This window comes from Cystoisospora suis (genome assembly GCF_002600585.1).
Source record: "Cystoisospora suis strain Wien I chromosome Unknown contig_3272, whole genome shotgun sequence".
Lineage (NCBI taxonomy): Eukaryota > Apicomplexa > Conoidasida > Eucoccidiorida > Sarcocystidae > Cystoisospora > Cystoisospora suis.
In genome coordinates this window covers 11,715-29,347 of record NW_027156067.1, presented here as the reverse complement: position 1 = coordinate 29,347, position 17,633 = coordinate 11,715, and the positions used below count along the sequence as shown (strand labels likewise).

At 54.0% G+C, this 17,633-nt stretch overlaps 3 protein-coding genes across 3 annotated transcripts; 1 reads left to right on the top strand and 2 right to left on the bottom strand.

Moving 5' to 3' along the window:
• Window positions 1–177: 177 nt before the first annotated feature.
• On the bottom strand, window positions 178–3,144 carry CSUI_006456 (uncharacterized protein). The gene is made up of 2 exons (XM_068066615.1): window positions 1,302–3,144; window positions 178–487 (listed from the first exon to the last, which is right to left on the bottom strand). The coding sequence occupies exon 1, from the start codon at window positions 2,920–2,922 to the stop codon at window positions 1,471–1,473; it is 1,452 nt and encodes a 483-aa protein (XP_067921408.1). The 5' UTR covers window positions 2,923–3,144; the 3' UTR covers window positions 178–487; window positions 1,302–1,470.
• A 101-nt stretch (window positions 3,145–3,245) lies between these two features.
• On the top strand, window positions 3,246–10,729 carry CSUI_006455 (rna recognition motif-containing protein). Its single transcript, XM_068066614.1, has 6 exons — window positions 3,246–6,806; window positions 7,388–7,478; window positions 8,023–8,120; window positions 8,742–8,809; window positions 9,558–9,624; window positions 9,910–10,729. The coding sequence occupies exons 1-6, from the start codon at window positions 6,471–6,473 to the stop codon at window positions 10,012–10,014; spliced, it is 765 nt and encodes a 254-aa protein (XP_067921407.1). The 5' UTR covers window positions 3,246–6,470; the 3' UTR covers window positions 10,015–10,729.
• Window positions 10,730–11,128: 399 nt separating this feature from the next.
• CSUI_006454 (magnesium transporter nipa) lies at window positions 11,129–17,503 on the bottom strand (the record flags this gene model as incomplete). The annotated part of the gene is made up of 6 exons (XM_068066613.1): window positions 11,129–11,267; window positions 12,190–13,144; window positions 13,656–14,228; window positions 14,612–14,731; window positions 14,960–16,677; window positions 17,499–17,503. 6 exons carry the CDS (start codon window positions 17,501–17,503, stop codon window positions 11,129–11,131), a joined length of 3,510 nt encoding a protein of 1,169 aa, XP_067921406.1.
• Between the last annotated feature and the right edge of the window lie 130 nt (window positions 17,504–17,633).

The window sequence follows — 17,633 nt, the reverse complement described above, 5'->3', positions numbered from 1 at the left end:
GCTAGAAACAGAAGCCATAGCCCGGTACGCCGGTGTGGCGGTAGTACTGCCCAAGGAAGGGCGATCAGCTGTATATGAGCGCGCTGCTTAGTGGAGACTGCCAAACAGTGGAACAGAACTTCGTACATCGCAGCAATTTTCTACAGCATAACTGGCTGCGAATCCTAGCCTGCGGCAGGCGACCTTGAAAAATACAAGGGGGCGTTCAGATGGACGTTTGTAAAAAACACAGAAACAGGTGGTCAGATGCCGCCACGCGAACCATACACCAGTAGCATGGTCTCAAAAACACAGGCAGGTGCGGGCCTGGTCCGAAGATGCTACTACGACCAATGCGCAGTCTGAGCGTGACGGCCATCTCCAAAACCCTTGACCAGATGGGAGCGGAGCGGACAAAACATATTCCCTTGAGTTCTTGCTTCCATGGGCTCCTTGTTCAGACAATGTCGCAAGGACGAACGTTCGAAGCAAGCGTCTGACCTTCGGCCTACTCAGCAGTCCGTAGGCAAGTCGGAAGAGATCGGATGGGGGAAACAGCGCAGAAAGGCGGGACGCACGCACACACTACTACTACTACCGTAGCGCTCGTCCCCGTGACAACGGGAGCTCAACGAAAGGTGACTTGGTTGGTGGCCTTACGAGTGGCCCAGCGAGCCCCGCTGGTAAGCAATTCGAGCTAGGCAAGACTGTTGCACGCATCCGCGTTGATACACTGGGCTCGTCTTTGTTGTGCACTGAAGCGTGTGAAAAAGATTGCTCTTTCAGATGATCCGTGGAAGAGTATCCGCGTGCACGACCCGACTTGTGCTGAGTTCCGAAACATGTGGAAGCACAACTAAGTGGCTGGGTATATACAAGGCAATGCCGCCACCAAGTTGGGCGTTCCGGAGAAGTTCCCCACTTGGTCGCCAGCTCCCGGGGATTCACCCAGGGACAACTATTCTATGGCTAGGCTGCTAAGCTCCGAACAAAAGCATACCAGTCCGTGCCTTCTCCGAGCTGACCGTTTGAACCCGTGAAGTTCAGCGGCTTCTTAAGCGACTGCCTGAGGGGGACTAGACGATTAGATATTTTGTACTTTGAGCGAAACCGTATGAACTCTGTTGAACGGTGCAACGGCCGGCTGTGTGCAATTCATTGTTGTGGATGGGAGCCGCCCTGCTCAAATGAAGGACACCAACATCGGCAGAGGTTCTGTAAAACTGCAAGCCAGCAACCCACGAAGCATTCCAGACTTCGGGGCAGGGCCTTACCCTGCCGCAAAGCGCACGGCATCAGCAGCGGAGTGCGTGAGATCCTACCCCGAGCGTTGTGCTTGGCACTGGTGCCGGAGAACTCTCTGCTGAGCGAGTGGTGGCCTGCAGCGCTGGAGACACGTAGCAGAACGATTTTCTTCGTAATACCAAGTCCGACCTGGTGCGCACACAGTAATGGTGGATTTGTGATAGAAGCTTGGTCGTGCCACACGACTCAAGCACTTGTCTCCCGCAGCACCTCAACAACTACTGCGTCTGTGTAGTTGTCATGGATCAGTTCAAAATTGTTCCCATCTTCCGCCACAAACGCGTACAGTGACAGTCCATCCATGACAAGGTCTTCTGTGCCTGGAGGAGTTTGCTCGCTTGGAGAGATCTGTGAGACCCCAGGATTGCTGACGGGGTCTGCATTTAGTCTGACCTTTCCAGGATTCCCAGAACTTGCAGACCCGTCATTGACGCGCACGCGCTCCTGCTCCCGCTCTTGTCCTCTACCCTGCAGAAGCTGCTGGTAGCGCATTCCCAGCTTTCTATTCAGGTAAACCATCAGTGCAGCTTCACTCCGAAATACGCGGGGAACCGCCAGCTTGGAGTCGAGATTCACCCAACAGTAGCCCCTTGTGGAAAGGACCTGTGGTGGTCCCGTGAGGCCCAGCTGATCTCCCTGCTTGTCGTTTCGGCAGTCCGTGCCGCTGCGACAAGAGATACAATCTCTGTCACGCGTAGTAGCAGCTGGGGCTGCATCGCTGTCACTGCCCGTCCCTGTGTAGGGCAGCTTAACCACCAGCTTCGATCTGTAGGGCGAGAGAACCGTATACCCATACTGTCCCACATCTGACGTGTACTCGCATTCCAGTTTCTTGATCGCATAGAAATGCCGACTCACAGTCCGTGGAAGAACGCGTCTCCAGCCAGTTCTTGGCACCGCAACGTTAACAACAAAACCCTCTAAGCGAGGGTTTCTCAACTGCTCAAGCGTTACAGCTCCAGGAAAGTCCTGTCCAATGCTGTCGAGAACAGTCGATGAGCAATGCATAGTTGACACTGTCTCAGTGTCTTTGTGGCTCACTTCATCCTCAGACTCCCACTTTGGCAACTCAACCTGGTTAGCAAAACGAAGATGTAGTTGGTGCTGTCCAAGGATTAGCTCAAGAAGAGACAAGTCGTAGTTTCCTAGCCACAGCGGTGCACTGTAACTTGTTCCGAACACGGAGGACAGTATGCCCCAATGAGAGCGGCTCCGTTGGATGATGCTTCCGCGCGCAGCACACGGGAGGTCTGAAGGAAGGCGGCCTTGTTCCAGTGGGAAGCGCGGGCCCGACAGGGAAGCCACAGCTGAAGACGACGACCCTGTCTGGGGAGGCGAAGAAAAAGAGGGGAACGCTGCCGAAGGGCAACTCTCAACACTGTCCCCTTCGCTTGTGAAGAAATACCCCGCATCCAAGAGGCTAGCCAGTTGTTCGAAATCACTCGCTGAATACACGGGGGCCTGCAGCAAATTGTTGATTGTGTGCCGGCCACAATGTAGGAACGCCTGTCTCTCATGATAGAGTTGCACGACACACCGAGGGTAAAGCTGGGGGTCCGAAGGTGGAGTCATCCTGCATCCTGAGGCGCTGAGGCACTGTGATCCTAGCTGCTTGACCAAGCAAGGGATGGCGGCCATCAGTCAGGAGCTCAGAGGACATCATTTTCCGCCGTGATGCAAAACCAGATACTTGAACGCGGTTGCCCTCCGGCCCCGTACCTCTCACTTGCCGTGGGCTTACCCTTTCCTGTATCCGGAGTTTTGCCGTGCCAGAATGCTAGTAGAGTCTCTTTTGCTCAAAAAGGTGCTATGCAGAATGATAAGACGGCTCGCCTACCTCGGTGTTTTGTCTATCGTGCAGCTGGTCGACTACCGGACAACATCAGCGGCCATTTTTTGCTTCCTAGGACATTTGCATGCACCGGTGCTTCGCTCGACAGGTGCATGCACAGCTGGCGTCGGGCGACCGCTTGTGCGACACGCCGTGGCGGGTGGCGCAGTCGGGTGCCCCCAGAGTGGCTGTCCGAGAGGCCCATGAACCTTGTGGCTGCGACCACAGCGGGCCTCCACTCCCAAGCAGGTCGTTGCATGGGCTGCTTTGCCGAGCGGCGACAGGCCCGGTTCCTAGGGCTCCGAACCAGGCCATGTCGGACTCAATCTTTTGCCGGGACAGAGAGCTAGTTTCAGCAATTAATTTTTCAGAGTGATGACACCTGTTCATCGGGCTAGCATTTGTAAGAGGCTTTCTCGCATTTTGCTATCATGCGCTCTGTTCTTTGGCGATGCATTGTATTTTGCAGCTCTTCCGTGTACTGATACCAGCAACAGAAAATTCACTGCATGAAACGACGGGTCCTTTACGCCGCCAAGGAAGGTCAAATTGACGACTTCCGTGTAGAACCGTTCACTAAGGCAGCAGGCCGAAGGCTCGGTCATCCAGTTTTGCCTGCGACTTTGACGCCACAAGTTTTCCGTGAGCATTCGAGTTCCATTTCTCTTAACTGGCGAAGGAGCGCTTTCGGGACTCTGACTGTTTTTCCATGGCGCTTCCTGTATCCCCCTTACGAACCTTAGCGCTCTCGTAGACGGGTGCCCCCCGGTTCCGGTGCGCTGCAATTGTGGAGCCCGTGCTCATGTGGCCTGTTCTGGCGCCGCTTTCCTCTAGCCCCAGCGTATCAGAGTCGTAGAGATTACAGCTGGCTCTTGTGTCAGTTTCGCGCGCCCTCGCGAACTATGGTCATCCTTTGGGGGCGCAGTTCGCCGCACATTGCGTCGTAGCCGCGTGTTCCTTGGTCAGATTACAAAATGCGTACTCTGGGACGAAGAGCGTTATGCCTGTGGGCAGTGGCTGTAGCAGTGAGAGGTCACTCAGATCTCCTGGTAGAGGAGACAGGCCAGCCCCTGGATCAGCCGCACGGCTTCGCGTCTCCGAAGCTCAGTCCCTTGTTGGCTCTCGGCTTCGCGCCAGGCGTACATGCGCTGAGCGAAGGTGGGGAGAAGCAAGACACCAAAGACGACGAAGACGAATTTGCCGATGTCGAGGTTGAGGAGGATCCTTTCGCTTCAGGGACTGCCGATTTGGCGGAAGTTTTGAAAGAAACGGAACAGCCTAAGAGTGCCGGGAGTGAGGAAAGCTCGGAGCCGGCGACTCCTGTGAGACAGGGGACAGTAAATGACAAAGTAGACAGCGGCCGGGAGGAGGAAGATTTCCATAGCGTGCCTGTAGAAACCGAAGGAGGTGCTCCCGTTGTCGAGACAAAGGCAGGTGAGCAGTTGGAGAAATTGAAACGGAAGGCAAAAGAGTTCCAGTTGAAAACGACACAGCTCGACAGACTAACTCTGCCAGCAAAGGACACGCTCACGGACAAGGAACTGAAGAAAGCTGTTGAAAAGGAAAAACGTCGGCAGAAACGACGAAAGAAACTGGCGCTGGACCGTTTGAAGCAAACACAGTCAGGGAAGTACGACGCAAAAGTGGAACTCGCCGAACAGGAAGCATCGAGGAAGAAGGTCAACAAGACTCTTCGAGCGATCCTTGCATTTTTCGAAAATCGCTTCTAGGGGTTCAAGGAGCCAAGGGTTCACCAGCTGTTCGCTTGTTTACAAAGAGTGGTCCTGCCAACTTTGCTTGCCGCATTCCGAGCTTGTGTGGCAACACGGCAAACCACTTACCTTTCTTCCTGTGCGTGTGTCAGCGTCGTAATTCACGAGGGCGGTTGTAACCTGTGTACCCGGCGAGCCAAGGCGTTACAGAGTGAACATGAGGTCTTGAACTGCTTCCACTGCCCGGCGCTGCTCGGCTCCGCAAACAGTAGGTGGGCAGTTCTTCTCTCGGTCAGCGCCAGCAAATGTGGCCGGAAAGGATTCTGTGGTCTAGTGGCGCTAGAGCAAAGTCTGACCTTTCATGCACGTGAAGGAAAGTAGCTCGTTGATTCGCAGGGTACTCCGGCAGTATCTGGTCACCGGTGCTGGTGGTCTGAGGCGCACTTAACGCCACTATCTCTTTGTGCCTGCCAGAGGAATGTCGCTGCCCCGAGAGAAGGGACTGGCACCAGGCCCGTACAAAGCCACAATAGCCGAGGCATGTGTAGTAGCGGAGATCGAGGAACAACACGTTTTCTGCTGTGCACCCAAACTGAGCGGGCGGCATCTGTCATGACAAATGCGATCCCAGCAGACTTAAGTGGGGTGGTTTCTCGCGTAATGGCTGCTTTCTGAATTTGGAAGACAGTCCGCGTTGTCTCCCCACCCACTACGACTGGTCATAAAAAGTCGCTCAGTTCGAAAAGCGAGCCATCTGACTGTTTCACTGTCGCGTCAGTGGGTTGTGTACTGCTCCCGTCGCAGTGGTTGCAAAAACCGCTGCATCCGTCAAGTCTCAAGTGCGTAGGACTGAAGTCGTCACTCGCACGCGTAGCAGTGAGCTGAGTCTTCACTCACATGCGTAGGAGCACTCACCTGCATAAGAGTGAAGTCTTTACTCAGATGAGTAGGCGTCAAGTCGTTAGGCAGATGGTGGGGAGCAAAGAGTTCACTCATGCGTAGGCGTGAAGGCGTCACTCATGCGTAGGCGTGAAGGCGTCACTCATGCGTAGGCGTGAAGGCCTCACTCATGCGTAGAAGTCAAGTCTTCACTCACATGCGTGACGAGAGAAGAATTCCCTCGCATGCGTGACGAGAGAAGAATTCCCTCGCATGCGTGACGAGAGAAGAATTCACTCGCATGCGTGACGAGAGAAGTCTCCACGGACATGCGTACGGGTGGAGTCTTCACGCAGACGCGTGAGAGTGAAGTCGTGGTGATTATGGCCAGCAACGCAGAAAGCACTCCCTCTCTCAGTTACGCAGATTCTCTTTTCCATGCGGTTCACACGGTAGGGTTTTTCTTAGAGAAACTGGAGAGTAATGATCGCTCATACGATTTCACTGTAGGGGAAGCGGCGGCCCGGTGGTTCTGAGTACGTCGAATGCTTCTGGCTGAATTTTCTCTGAGGTCACCGTTCTTTCCTACTCGTGCTCAGGTGGTTGCCGCAACTCTGTAGCACTGCCCTTTTTCTCGTTGTCCACGAGGTTGCTTCTCTGACGTGAACCTCTCGCATACATATACGAATCAATTCTTCCATCCATTTCGATTTGGTACCATCATAACTCTATCTTCCCCCGGTCTGCGATATCTCTCTCTTTCCATGAAGCGGTCGCTCAAGCTCTTAAAGACGGTCCCCTCCCAGTCCGCGGGGGGCTCCCGCGAAAGGACCGTCACCAGAGTATTACACACAAACACACCGACAAAGCAGAGAAAGCAACCACCAGGGTCCGGTTCCGCTGGACACGTAAACCAAAAGATTCAGAAAGTACACGAGTCCTCTGTAGCGCCTTCTTCCAAAGAAATTATTGCTTCCGAACCGAGAATCCCTCAGGAGTCGACCGCAGCTGCCGGGCCGGGATCCGTGCATCTGGCAGGGAAAGGCCTGGGCCTGACAAACAAGACTCGTGGTGCGGCTAATGGAGCGGATCAGGGAAAGGTACGGCAAGCAGAATGAGTGTCGGGAGAGAGGTCCCCCCGTGCGACAGGATTACCTTCCCTAGCGGACACATCGGTGACTAAGGGTCTTGATCTGAGCAGGTTATACGTCGTTTTGATGCCTTCGTTCTCATCTGGTGAACCGACGCCTCTGCTGGGTGTCCCGCAGTCTTTCGGTGGGAAAGATGTGTAGGAAGCCTTCGTCGTAAACAGGCTCCAGCCTCAATCTCTCACTTGATATTTTGCGAGCCTTCTGTTTCTGGCCTTACCTCGGAACGACGTTTCTCAGCTTATACTTTATACTAGGGCTAGTGGAGCTTTTTCTATGCCTTCCGTTCTAACATGCAATCCCCCCCTTCCGGGACACGGTGTGAGATATGTCTACTGTCAATCTTGGGCTGTTGTGCGGGCCATACCGGTGTGACTAGTCTACGACCTGGATGCAAATAGAGGGAACGTAGGGGGGACTGTGTCCGCGTTGAAGTAGAAGAAAAGGCCTTCTTCTGCTCCGCTACCTGCTGCGACAATCAAACGGTGATCCTCTCTCAGTTGACATGTGCCTCTGCTGTCCATTCCAACCAGGCTGACGCGCCACGCTTCATTCTCTTCGTCGGCAGCCTGCCTCTGGATACTACGCCTGAGCAGCTAAAAGCCTTTTTCAAGAATAAGCTCCGTAAGATGTAGTCGACGGCCAAGCATTACAAGAGGCGAAGAGGAGTGGACATGGAAAGTTACTGTACACTTTTAGCTCGAATCGTACCGTCGGCGATGGAAACCACCCGCAGAATGATGGTTTCGTGCAGCAAACTATACCCGGACTAGTGGCTGATTGCATGCCGGTAGAACGAGTATGCAGGGTGGCTGACTCCATTCCGCTGTGGTGGGCTATAGACAGTCGTCTTCGTTTATTTTCATGGCCACGTGCTTGTGTCTACCTTTCTCTGGAACGTACTCCGGTAACTGCGGCCAGGCACACTTTTTTCTTTCAGTATTTATTTGCTTTTGTCTTCCCGGGCACGAGTCCTCTTTCTTGGTTAGCTGCCCATGTAAGCACATCTCTATACGGGTACTCAGCCAGTTTACTCGCTGACCTTCTGTCTGCCCATCAGTTTATCCACGTAGCTTTAAACCTGCAGTGACTGCCCTCACGTTTCCCCTCTCTCCGGCTTGCTGTTTTATGTCCAGGTGTCCGTGTCTCGGCCGTCTGATGTGTTCAGAACCGCGGATAATAGGAGTACGGATGCTTACTCATAAGAAAACGGACAAGCCGAAAGGCTGCGCTTTTGTTGAATTCGACTGCAGGGAGGCTTTGAAGGTAAGCAAACTGCTGACCGTACGTCGCATGCGATCCAGCCCTAGACTTTCTTACCCATTCACCTCCTGTCCGTGTTATCAGTGGTCTCGTGGACAATTTCTTTACGGTCACACTATATGTCGACGGCTTCCTTTTTCACTTTCACACTCTGCTCAGTCTCTCCTTTGGTCTACGGTACGCGAAGCAGGTGTAGTTAGTTAACTGCCTGCTCGTTGTACGGTCTGTGTGTGAAGCTGCGATGTCTTTGTCGGTTGGACAGTTCAACAGTCAATGCAGGATGTCTTTAGTGCCCAGCATTGTGCTTCTCGTTGGCCTGAGACAGGCTGGTGCGCGGTTTGCACGGTCGGTAGATGTTCCTTCCACTTTCTGGATGCCTGTGCTGACGTATTCGCCTATGCCGCTGCACAAGAAGACGAACTTCGTTCTGTATTCGTGAGACGTGGTCTTGGCGAAGACAGCTTGAAGGGCACGTAGGCTTTTGTGCGTCGCGTGTATCCGATGGGTCCTCGCTGATGTGTTTTGAGTCCCAGTAATGAAAAACGGTCTCCCCAGTCAGGGTTCTCAGCCGGCTGGGGAACACGAAGAGAAGCAAGTTATCGTACTGTCGTGGGTTCTTCTCAGATAGCTCTGAACTACCACCATCGAGAACTCAACGGCCGGAAGGTCAATATCGAACTGAGTGCCGGAGGGTAGGTCGGACACGGACGTCAAGTGCAGAATCTCTGGCTCTCTTTGCTGGAAAATTGTGCTGTGTGTAAGAGTTTTGGACGGCGCTATAAGTCACGCAGGCAGAGTGTGATTTGTAAGGGACAGGTGGACTCCTGGTTTTCTGGGGTCCTTCGGGCTGCACAGCTATAGTGTTGTTGGGTGCGCGTTCATATGAGTGCCGGCGGCTTAGCTGAAGGGTCGGTCGCTGTGGTCGCATTTGTCATCGACCGTGGCAACGGTTCACCCATTGAGGTGTACGGGAGTGCGCTGTACGCGCCCCTGCTGGGCGTGAGTTTATACGTCTCCGTGCGGAGCAGCGACACGCTGTGTGTCGAGTGCGCGCGCAGCCGGTCACCGTTGAGGAACGCATGATACACATTCAATGTGCCTAACGGTTTTTGAACCTAACGGAGGCGCGTTGTCAGAGCTCAGCAGGTAGTCAGATGCGGCCCTGAGGGGGTCCGCCACACTGGTTTGAAACCCGGAGATGCGGAAGACTATGTTCTCTCCTTTTAGTTCTCCGGAGATGGCTTTAAAAAGACTAGTCTGGCATCGCATACAGTCTGGGCGCCAAAGCTTGTCTCAGGACGAAAGGCACGTGCTGCAGAAAGACTTGTGTTTTTTGGTCAGTGTTAGAAGCAGTCGTCAGTGAGCTCCCACACGGATCTGGCGTGTGCTAGATGCGTGTAGTGTTGAAGACGCGTGTGGGCTTGCGTGTGTTTGATGCAGGGGTGGGAACTCGAAAAAGCGACGTGAAAAGATAGAGAGGAAAAACGCCAAGTTGAAACAGCAGAGGGTAAGTTACGCCCTTGTAATGAAGGGTGAACCTTACTACCTTCCTTCCGGTGTGGTATCAAAGAAGCCTCCGGCTTCTGTAAGCTAGTGTCCTTCTGGAAGCTGCTCTCTGACTGGTATGCATGAAGCTCAGATTGCGCGTATACACTTGGATGACGTGACGTACTTTGGGGTCACATTCGTGTGTCAACTAGACGGTTCTTTCTTCCTGGCCCCAAGGCAAGCGTTCTTCGAATGCAAAGAAGCAGTTCATCAGGGAGTGTTATTTATTGATTGATCTTTTTAGCGCAAGACCTTTAAGGCAACGTCGAAGCCGCGTTCCGAACCAGGTGGTCAGAAGTCCAGCATCGCCGCTGCCGGGAAGCCGAAAAGAGGTAACAAGGACAGATGAACACGGTGGCATGTGTTTTTGGAGAGACGGTACCACCCAAAGGCGAGGCGAAATTGATATGAGGGCTAAGTCGATGTTTCAAAGGACCACGGGTTGCGGTGTCCGCTATATGCTGATGTATACTTCCCGAGGGATCAGAGATACTCGGGCGCTCGACACCCAGGGACCTTGCGCCTTTCCCCCTTGCACCACCATCATCTGCTTTGAGTTTTCGTTCTGTTATTGGCAAAGCGATGTTCTGGAGCATTCGGTCACTTCATTTGCTGCAGCACGCACACGTTCTCTCCCGATCCTTGGACTCCGTTGTGGCCGAATGCCATCACAGACACATGCATCATGCTGTGCTTTCTCAGCGCACTTCGTGTGTCAGACCCAGCTGGTGCTTCGGCTGGCGCTAGCGTGAGAAACGAGTACAGCCAACTGGATCGACAGCGTACCTTCTGTTACGAGACTGCTCAAGTGAATCGAAAAGCCGTGCCCGGTCGGTGTCGGGTTGTGCGTCCTTTGATGTTCGCAACTGACCACGTGAAACGGGTTTCACTCATCCGTCGTCCGAAGAATACTCTTCATTATCTCCGGCGTGTCGATGCACGGCTCGCGAAGACGCCTGCTTCTTAAGCCGGAGGCACGTTTACATCGATTATGAGGGCATTGCTCACTGGCGTGGTGTTCCCGGCGCGGGCGGCCCGGATGCCAAAAGGACGAGCACTGATGCAAGCACTGTGCTGAGTGTTCCGCAGACGTCACCTCTCACGCTGACTCTGGAACGAAGAGGAAGTTCGTGGCAGAGCAGATGCCTGCCTCTGGTGTGTCGCTACAACAAAGAGGCAGTAACCGTGTTGGAGAAGCTGCCCGCAGTTGTTGCGTGGCTTCATCGCAGAATGGGGGAAGCTAGCAGGGCAACGGAATGGAACGACGGTGTGAAAACCCTCCGTCCCAGGGGCGTGATCAACAGCAAGATAAACCCGAGGTAATGCTAAGGGAACTCTGATGAACCGCAGTACAGAATGGTACGCCGTTGGGGTCGTCCGAACTGCTGCAGATCAGATACGGCCGGCCCAATTGCGGACCTTCGAACAGATAAAGAAAAGTGGATAGGCCAACTCGCGAAATTCTAGTGGACGTTCCGACAAGAACTGTGCTTTGAACAGAGGGTTTCTGGTAGCCCGACTCCCTTCACACGAAGTTTTGATGTCAAGAAAAAACTTGCTGGGTATGGTTCATCCCCTCGGCCTCTGATGGCAATTGGCCGACTGTGGAAAAAGAACAGATGGGAGACTCAATGGAAGAGCAACGCTAAAAGGGTATCTCCCGCTTGTTCTACTGTGCCCAGGCATGGAACGCTGAGTTACCAAGTCGCTTCTCCCCTCCGTCACTGCCAAAACATGTACACATACACCACCTGCTGCTATACGTCTCTCCGAATAACCTCTCTCTTCTTTACAAATCCAGAATGCCCCCACTGAACAGTGCCGAACTCAGAAGGGGTGGTCCGTCTTCCGCGGCACTTCAAAACTTCAAAGACAAGCAATGAATGACAATGATCCTTTTCGGTCTTTTCAAAGAATGTTAGAGCAGTCGACTCCACTTCCGACTCTCTTACATGTCTGTCAAACCTGTTCTATCAAGGAGACTAGCTGGCCCTCAGGTATGCGGCTATGCTATCGTAGAAAACGAAAGGCGGACGCCCGCCAGCAAGATGCTACTTACACTCACGCTCGCGTGCACGATCCCTGAAGCTTGAAGGCGCCCTCGACGTGTGTGTCGTGAGTGCCGACTTTGCCGGCTCGGAAAAAAGAGCAGGCTTTCGGGCACCGACCTTCTGCTAGAGCCGCGCAAGTTCTTGCCTGTCATAGTTCACACCAGCAGCAACAACAGAACGAAAACAAGCTATGAACGTTCTTTCCTCGCCCACGAAGCGTTGTACCTATACTGGTGAACATGGCCGTAAATTCTTGGAGTAGAGAGAGAGTGGAGGTGGCCGCCGTGACCGTGTGCAGGGTGAGAAATGCGCCTTTTTTCTACGATGTTCGGAACTGTGCAACAGAGGAAGCAACGAAGACAAGTATGGCGTTCGGCATACTAAAGGCCGCTGCGAGAACCCTTGGAGAACTGCTACTGATCTTTTTAGTGTATTAGGCCAAACATCCATTCACCGTACAAAACACGGCTTACTCCGACTGCCCAAGTAAAGGGTGCTGTGTCGAGTCTCTCCCGTGATCTCGCCTCGGTGCCCTTCTGTCACCTAGCTCCTGCTCTCGGAACTCGTTACTCGGCCTCCGACGCTCCAATGTGCCTGGGAACCGCGACTCCTCTCTTGAAGCTCCACCCGCACAAGTCATTTCTTCGGCTCTGTCGCTCTTTTTTAACCACTTGGACAAGCTTGGAAATTTCCTCACTCCACCTCCTGCCTCAACTGTCACATCCTCTTCCCTTGGTGTTCCCCTAGTGTAGAACAACACACTAGCGCTAGCGTGTGAAGCCTCGGTGCTTATGTGCCGTGGTGGAGCACGATTTGCCGCTGCGTCACTACTAACAGCAGTGCTACGGCCAAAATGGCCTGTGATCCAAGAGAACCCATAGCGGCCGGACGCGTTAGTACGATGCGAGCTCTCCAGTCCTCGGTCTATCTCTGTTGGACCGCTGGCCATGTATATGCGCCATGCTCTCCCTCCCGCACGTGCAGCCTTCCGCACGCTACGCCACATTCTTCCCCCGAAGCCTAGAATTGCGATTCCAACAACAAGGAGAACCAGACCCAAAGTCCAGCCCAGTACATTTGCTGGAGGCTCATTGAACAGTATGACCCCTCCAACACCTGTAGTAACCGTTAAAGTCGCGTTCATCAGGGGGACACTCTCTGAAGCTGGGTAGTGTCTCAGCGTTTGAGAGAGAAAGAGGAGTTCCAGAAGCGCAGCAGTCACCAGTAAGAGAAAAAGAAGAGGCAGCTGTGGATGATAAAATAGAAAAACAGGATTTATGAGGCAGGACAGCAAATCCAGCACATTGCTAATGGGCAGCAATGACGACGAAGGCGAGACTACTGTCGAAGAAAGAAAACCGCCCGATGAGGAGAGGCAAACCGTCGCAAGAGAAAAAAGAAAAGCCTGTATTAGCTTTATGGATATGCCTGTACACACAAGAAAAATCCAAGAATGGACACAGTAATCTAACCCCCCCAACGGGACTGACACTTCCAGCACATTTGACAGACAGACTCCGAGTCAAAAGATTGCAGTCCAAGTGTCCCTGTTGTTAACACGTTCCCTCTACCTCCTGCACCACCAAAGTGAAAATACCTAGAGGCTGTTCGTGGCAACCTCGGGCAACAAAAACGACGTTTCCTTGTCTGGGGCCGCGGCACGAAGACGAGAACACGTCGACGAGAACCAGTTGCACAGAAAAGAATCGATGACCCTGCTAAAGGAAGGAGCAGTTGCCTAGCTGAGTTTCTCCTTCTGCCCCTAGGACGAGCCAGTACCCCTTACACGTTGTGAAGCTTCAGTTTCTTCCTGGACACGTTCCCCTGTCGGGGTTCGTGATAGCCAGCCCAACAATCTACCGGTCGCTTAGTACACCAACAAGCTTCTGCCTCTCGGTTTTGCGTCGCGCCGTGCATTCACTCCCAGCAGTTTACTTACTTGCCACAGCTCCAAGCACTCCTGCTGTCGCTGGGAGAAGTATGTGATGCCACACATGCAGCGTAGCCCGGAAACACGTGGCTGTACTTCTGACTCCCGACCGGGACTCCTCTGCCTCATCGTCACTATCGACAAGAGCTGCAAACTGGCCTGTTTCGTCCACGTCCAGCGGCGGCACTGGTGAGATCTTTTGGTCGTCTAAGGTGCGTCCTCCTACTCCACGTTCCTGTTGCTCCTCCTCTGTTGTAGATATGATCGGCCTACGGAGTTCCTGTGCCGGGCTCACCGCACTGCTGTTGCCCGCGGCAGTAAGTAGGCTCCCCGACGGTGCAGTATGCACTACAGAGCCTGCAGACGCAGCTGTAGTGCCGCTGTCCCCTCTCTGGTTTTTCTGAGGATGGTATGTTAGAAGTAAGCAAAGACCAGCGAGGACGATAGAAAGGCAAACAACCTCAAAAACCAAGGCGGAAGGGACGACCAGTTGGCGTGCCAAGGTTGACGAGTCCGGCAAAGGAGGCTCCGGAGATGCGCAAGCTGTCAGCGTAATCAGACCCGCAAGCACGAGTATGCCGCCTACAACAAGAAACGCAGCGGAGTCATCAAGACACAAAAGAGAAGCTGTCTCCTCATTGAAGTGAGTGATTTACATTTTGAAACACAGACGTCCGAAGGCGAGCCGAGGCCACACGACAAGTCGTCTTCTTGGAGTAATGGTCTAGCTCGTGTCTGGAAGACTGTAAATATGGATATGCACGGAAGAACCTAGGCTCCGCGTGTCGTCGCGCTACTGGCATACTCCTGCTGACTGAGTCCGACCAAGCCCTCTTCGGCGGAGACGTGTCTGGCAGTCAAGAGATAAGAAAGCGGAGCAGAGCTGCAGCAGAGAGCGAGACAATACCGCATGAAGACAGAAGAGTATCATAAAGAGCCCCGCACACGGACTGATAGGAGCATACCAGCAAGATTAACTCTGTCAACGACCTCGCCAAGCATAAACCAAGCCAGGATGACAACGAAGAAGATTTGAAGAGCCGCGAAACCGGTGACGTTGGCAGGGAGAAGAGACAAGGCTACAACTGAGAGGAGAGGAGAAGCAATGCAACTGCAGAAAACACCGAAGGTCCACAAAGGTTCCCATCCACAGACACACGGCGCCGCGACTTGTACAAGAGCCGCTGAGGAACGAAGGAGAAGACTGTCGTCTGTTCGTGAAGAATAATCTTCGCCGCCCGCTCTTTCGCGATCTCGAGGCTCTCCCGATTCCGCTTCCGGATGATCTGTGAGACGTAGAAGCAAGTGCTCACACGTGTCGTTATCAACGGGAGCGCGGTCAGAAGTCAGCGGAGGACAAGGAAGAAACGACGCTGCAGCGGCAAGCTCAGAGTCCCGGGAGCCGCTCGCCGTCCCACCCGTTGAAAAGGGGAAGCGTGTTACAGTGGAATTTGGAGCACCAGGCAGGCGGGTTGGCGAACCAGGCCTTTGCACGAGGGGCGGAGTCTCCACATTCGAAGGTGGTGAGGAAGAAACAGTGGAAGACGAAAACGCCTGCGTCCGGACAAAAGAGTACCGAATGCACACATCTCCTAGGGCAGACAAAAGAGTTCCTACCAGACTCAAGACAATTCCAATGATGAAAGGAACTGCTGCCGGGACTGCGGCACTTATAGGTGATCCTTGCGGAGAAGGGGAAGCATTCACACTGAGAGGGGCGTGTACATCGGAACTCAAAGGCGGAAGCTTGTTGAAGAAAGAGGACTGAAGCCCAGCAATGGAAGGCTGCGGCGAAGACGAAGAACTCTGTGAGTTCACAAGCGGTGCCTGAGGCCCTCCGGCTAAGAGGGAGGAAGCAGCCGAAACACGTGACAAGAGAGCTTCCGGGAGAGCCGTGTTCATGGAGGCACCCGAAGGCCGAGTAGGAGCTGAAGCAGAGAAGTCCGGAGCGGACGCCGGAGACAAGTACGGCTCAGACGAAAAAGCTTTCATGAGGAATCGACGAGAGGGGAAAGAGGAAGAAGTCTCTGAAGGAAACAAGACCGCACGAGGGGTCCTTTCTCTAGGCACCGTGGGTATCCCTTCTTCACTTCCTCCATCCCTCGCGTTGCGTTCCCTTTTGAGAGAGAGGGCGTCATACGGATTCCACTCCAAGAAAGGTTCCGCAGTGGTATTTTTCTTGAAGTCTGTGGGTGTTTCACTGGTCGACCCCAGCTGCGACAAAGAATCCTCACGGTCTGACAAACCTGGTCCACCACGGAAACCCGCTGCTTCCGGTGGGCTTCCCCACCCTTGTGACTCCAGTCCAACGTGTACTGCGTGTGATCCAGATTGATGACGAATGCCCGCTTCTCCGATGAAAGCACGGCCCCCGACGTCGTCCCTATCTGTCCACGGGAGAAACCAATATCCTGTCTGGGCTGCTGCCTTACCCCACCGAGGGTCCCGTGGCATCATGCCACCGGGCAGAGCTGCCGCGTGTGATTGCCTAGTCTCTTCCGCCTCCTGTTCCTGCTTCAGACGTTCCGGCGCGCCTTCGCGCAAAACGAAACGCCCAGTCGTGAGTTTGACCGGACTATTCGCGTTCCTCCCTGGACGGTCTTCCGTGTCCACGCCAGCTTGTCCCCTTTCAGTTTCTTGCCTTTCCGATACAAGTGGGACACTTGTTATGTCACCCCGGCCGTCTGTAAACATACGACTATCTGCAGGGAGCATCCCCCGTGCCAGGTTGCTCGGTTCTTCGAGCCCACGACAGACAGGAAGGCTGAAAAATGCCATCAACGCGATCACCACACGAAAATCCACCCGAGACGGAGCCTGGGGGGACGAAGACGGACAAGCAGAAAGAAGACGACGGGGCGTGCGAGGAGGAGAGTAAGTCGTGGGAACTCGGTATCCACGACAGGAGCGGAGTGGAGAAGGCTTGTTTGTCGGGGAGCCGCGCCCCGAAATAGTGTGTCCCATAGTGACAGTCAGAAGGCTCTCCTGTTTCCGGAGGCTGGGAGCACTCACGAAGCCGACAAAGAAAACGCTACGGAAAAAAAAGGAGAGGAGGAGCCTCGGCGCCGGTCTCGGCTGAGGACCTCCGAACCGATGATACCGTGGCGGGCACAGCGCGGACCTGTAGGTGGTGACAGGTTAGATGCGATGCACGGAACCCGGCCCGTCATTCCTCCACCGGAGAGACAAATCCGCAAAAATATCTGGTAAGAAAACGAGGGTCTTCAGCCCTCAAGTCTGCTTGCTCATCCTGAAATACATCAGGACGCTAGGAAAAGGATGTCGGGGTGCGAGAGGCGGCAACAGTAGGCTTGTCTGTCCCGATGCAAGGTACACCCAAAACCTAGGAGCTATGTGTCCAAAAGCTGCTTGGCCGTGCGCGCACAATCTCGTACCTCACGAGAAACTGACTCAAACAGCCCACCGCCGACCCAGCTTGGCACTCGTCCCCGTGTCTAGCCAAGGCTTGTCCGGACGGCGGCTAAAAGGGGGAATCGTAAAACTCACTCACAAACGAAGTCGTACGAAACACCGCACAAAGCTGCGCAGACAAAGAAAACACATTCCCACGCAACCAGACGAGAAAATCCTGACTTCCACACCGAGTTCCATCGGGCTCCTCGAAGCGAGCGAATCGATAGATGCAGCCTCGGCTTCGAAGAAACTCGCTCCCTTTCAGGCCGGGGCTACTATCGAACCGGATGAGACGGAAAAGGCTACCGCGACCGCCGGAGGCAGTTAACCGTGATCTGGGTCTAATCCAAGCTCAGCATGTATATCTTCTCTTCAGACCATGCAACCCATCTCTGAAGTTCAATGCGCTTCTAGCAGGCTGTCGCAAAGCTGGCTTACTCCATTGTGTCACCCCGGCGGGAAAGCGCAAGGCAGCCCGAGTGATGACAGCTGGGTGTACGTTTGAGTGTAGGAGCATGTATTGTCGAGGGGGAGACTATCTTCGAGCGACAAATTGGGAGACGTGTGAGAAAC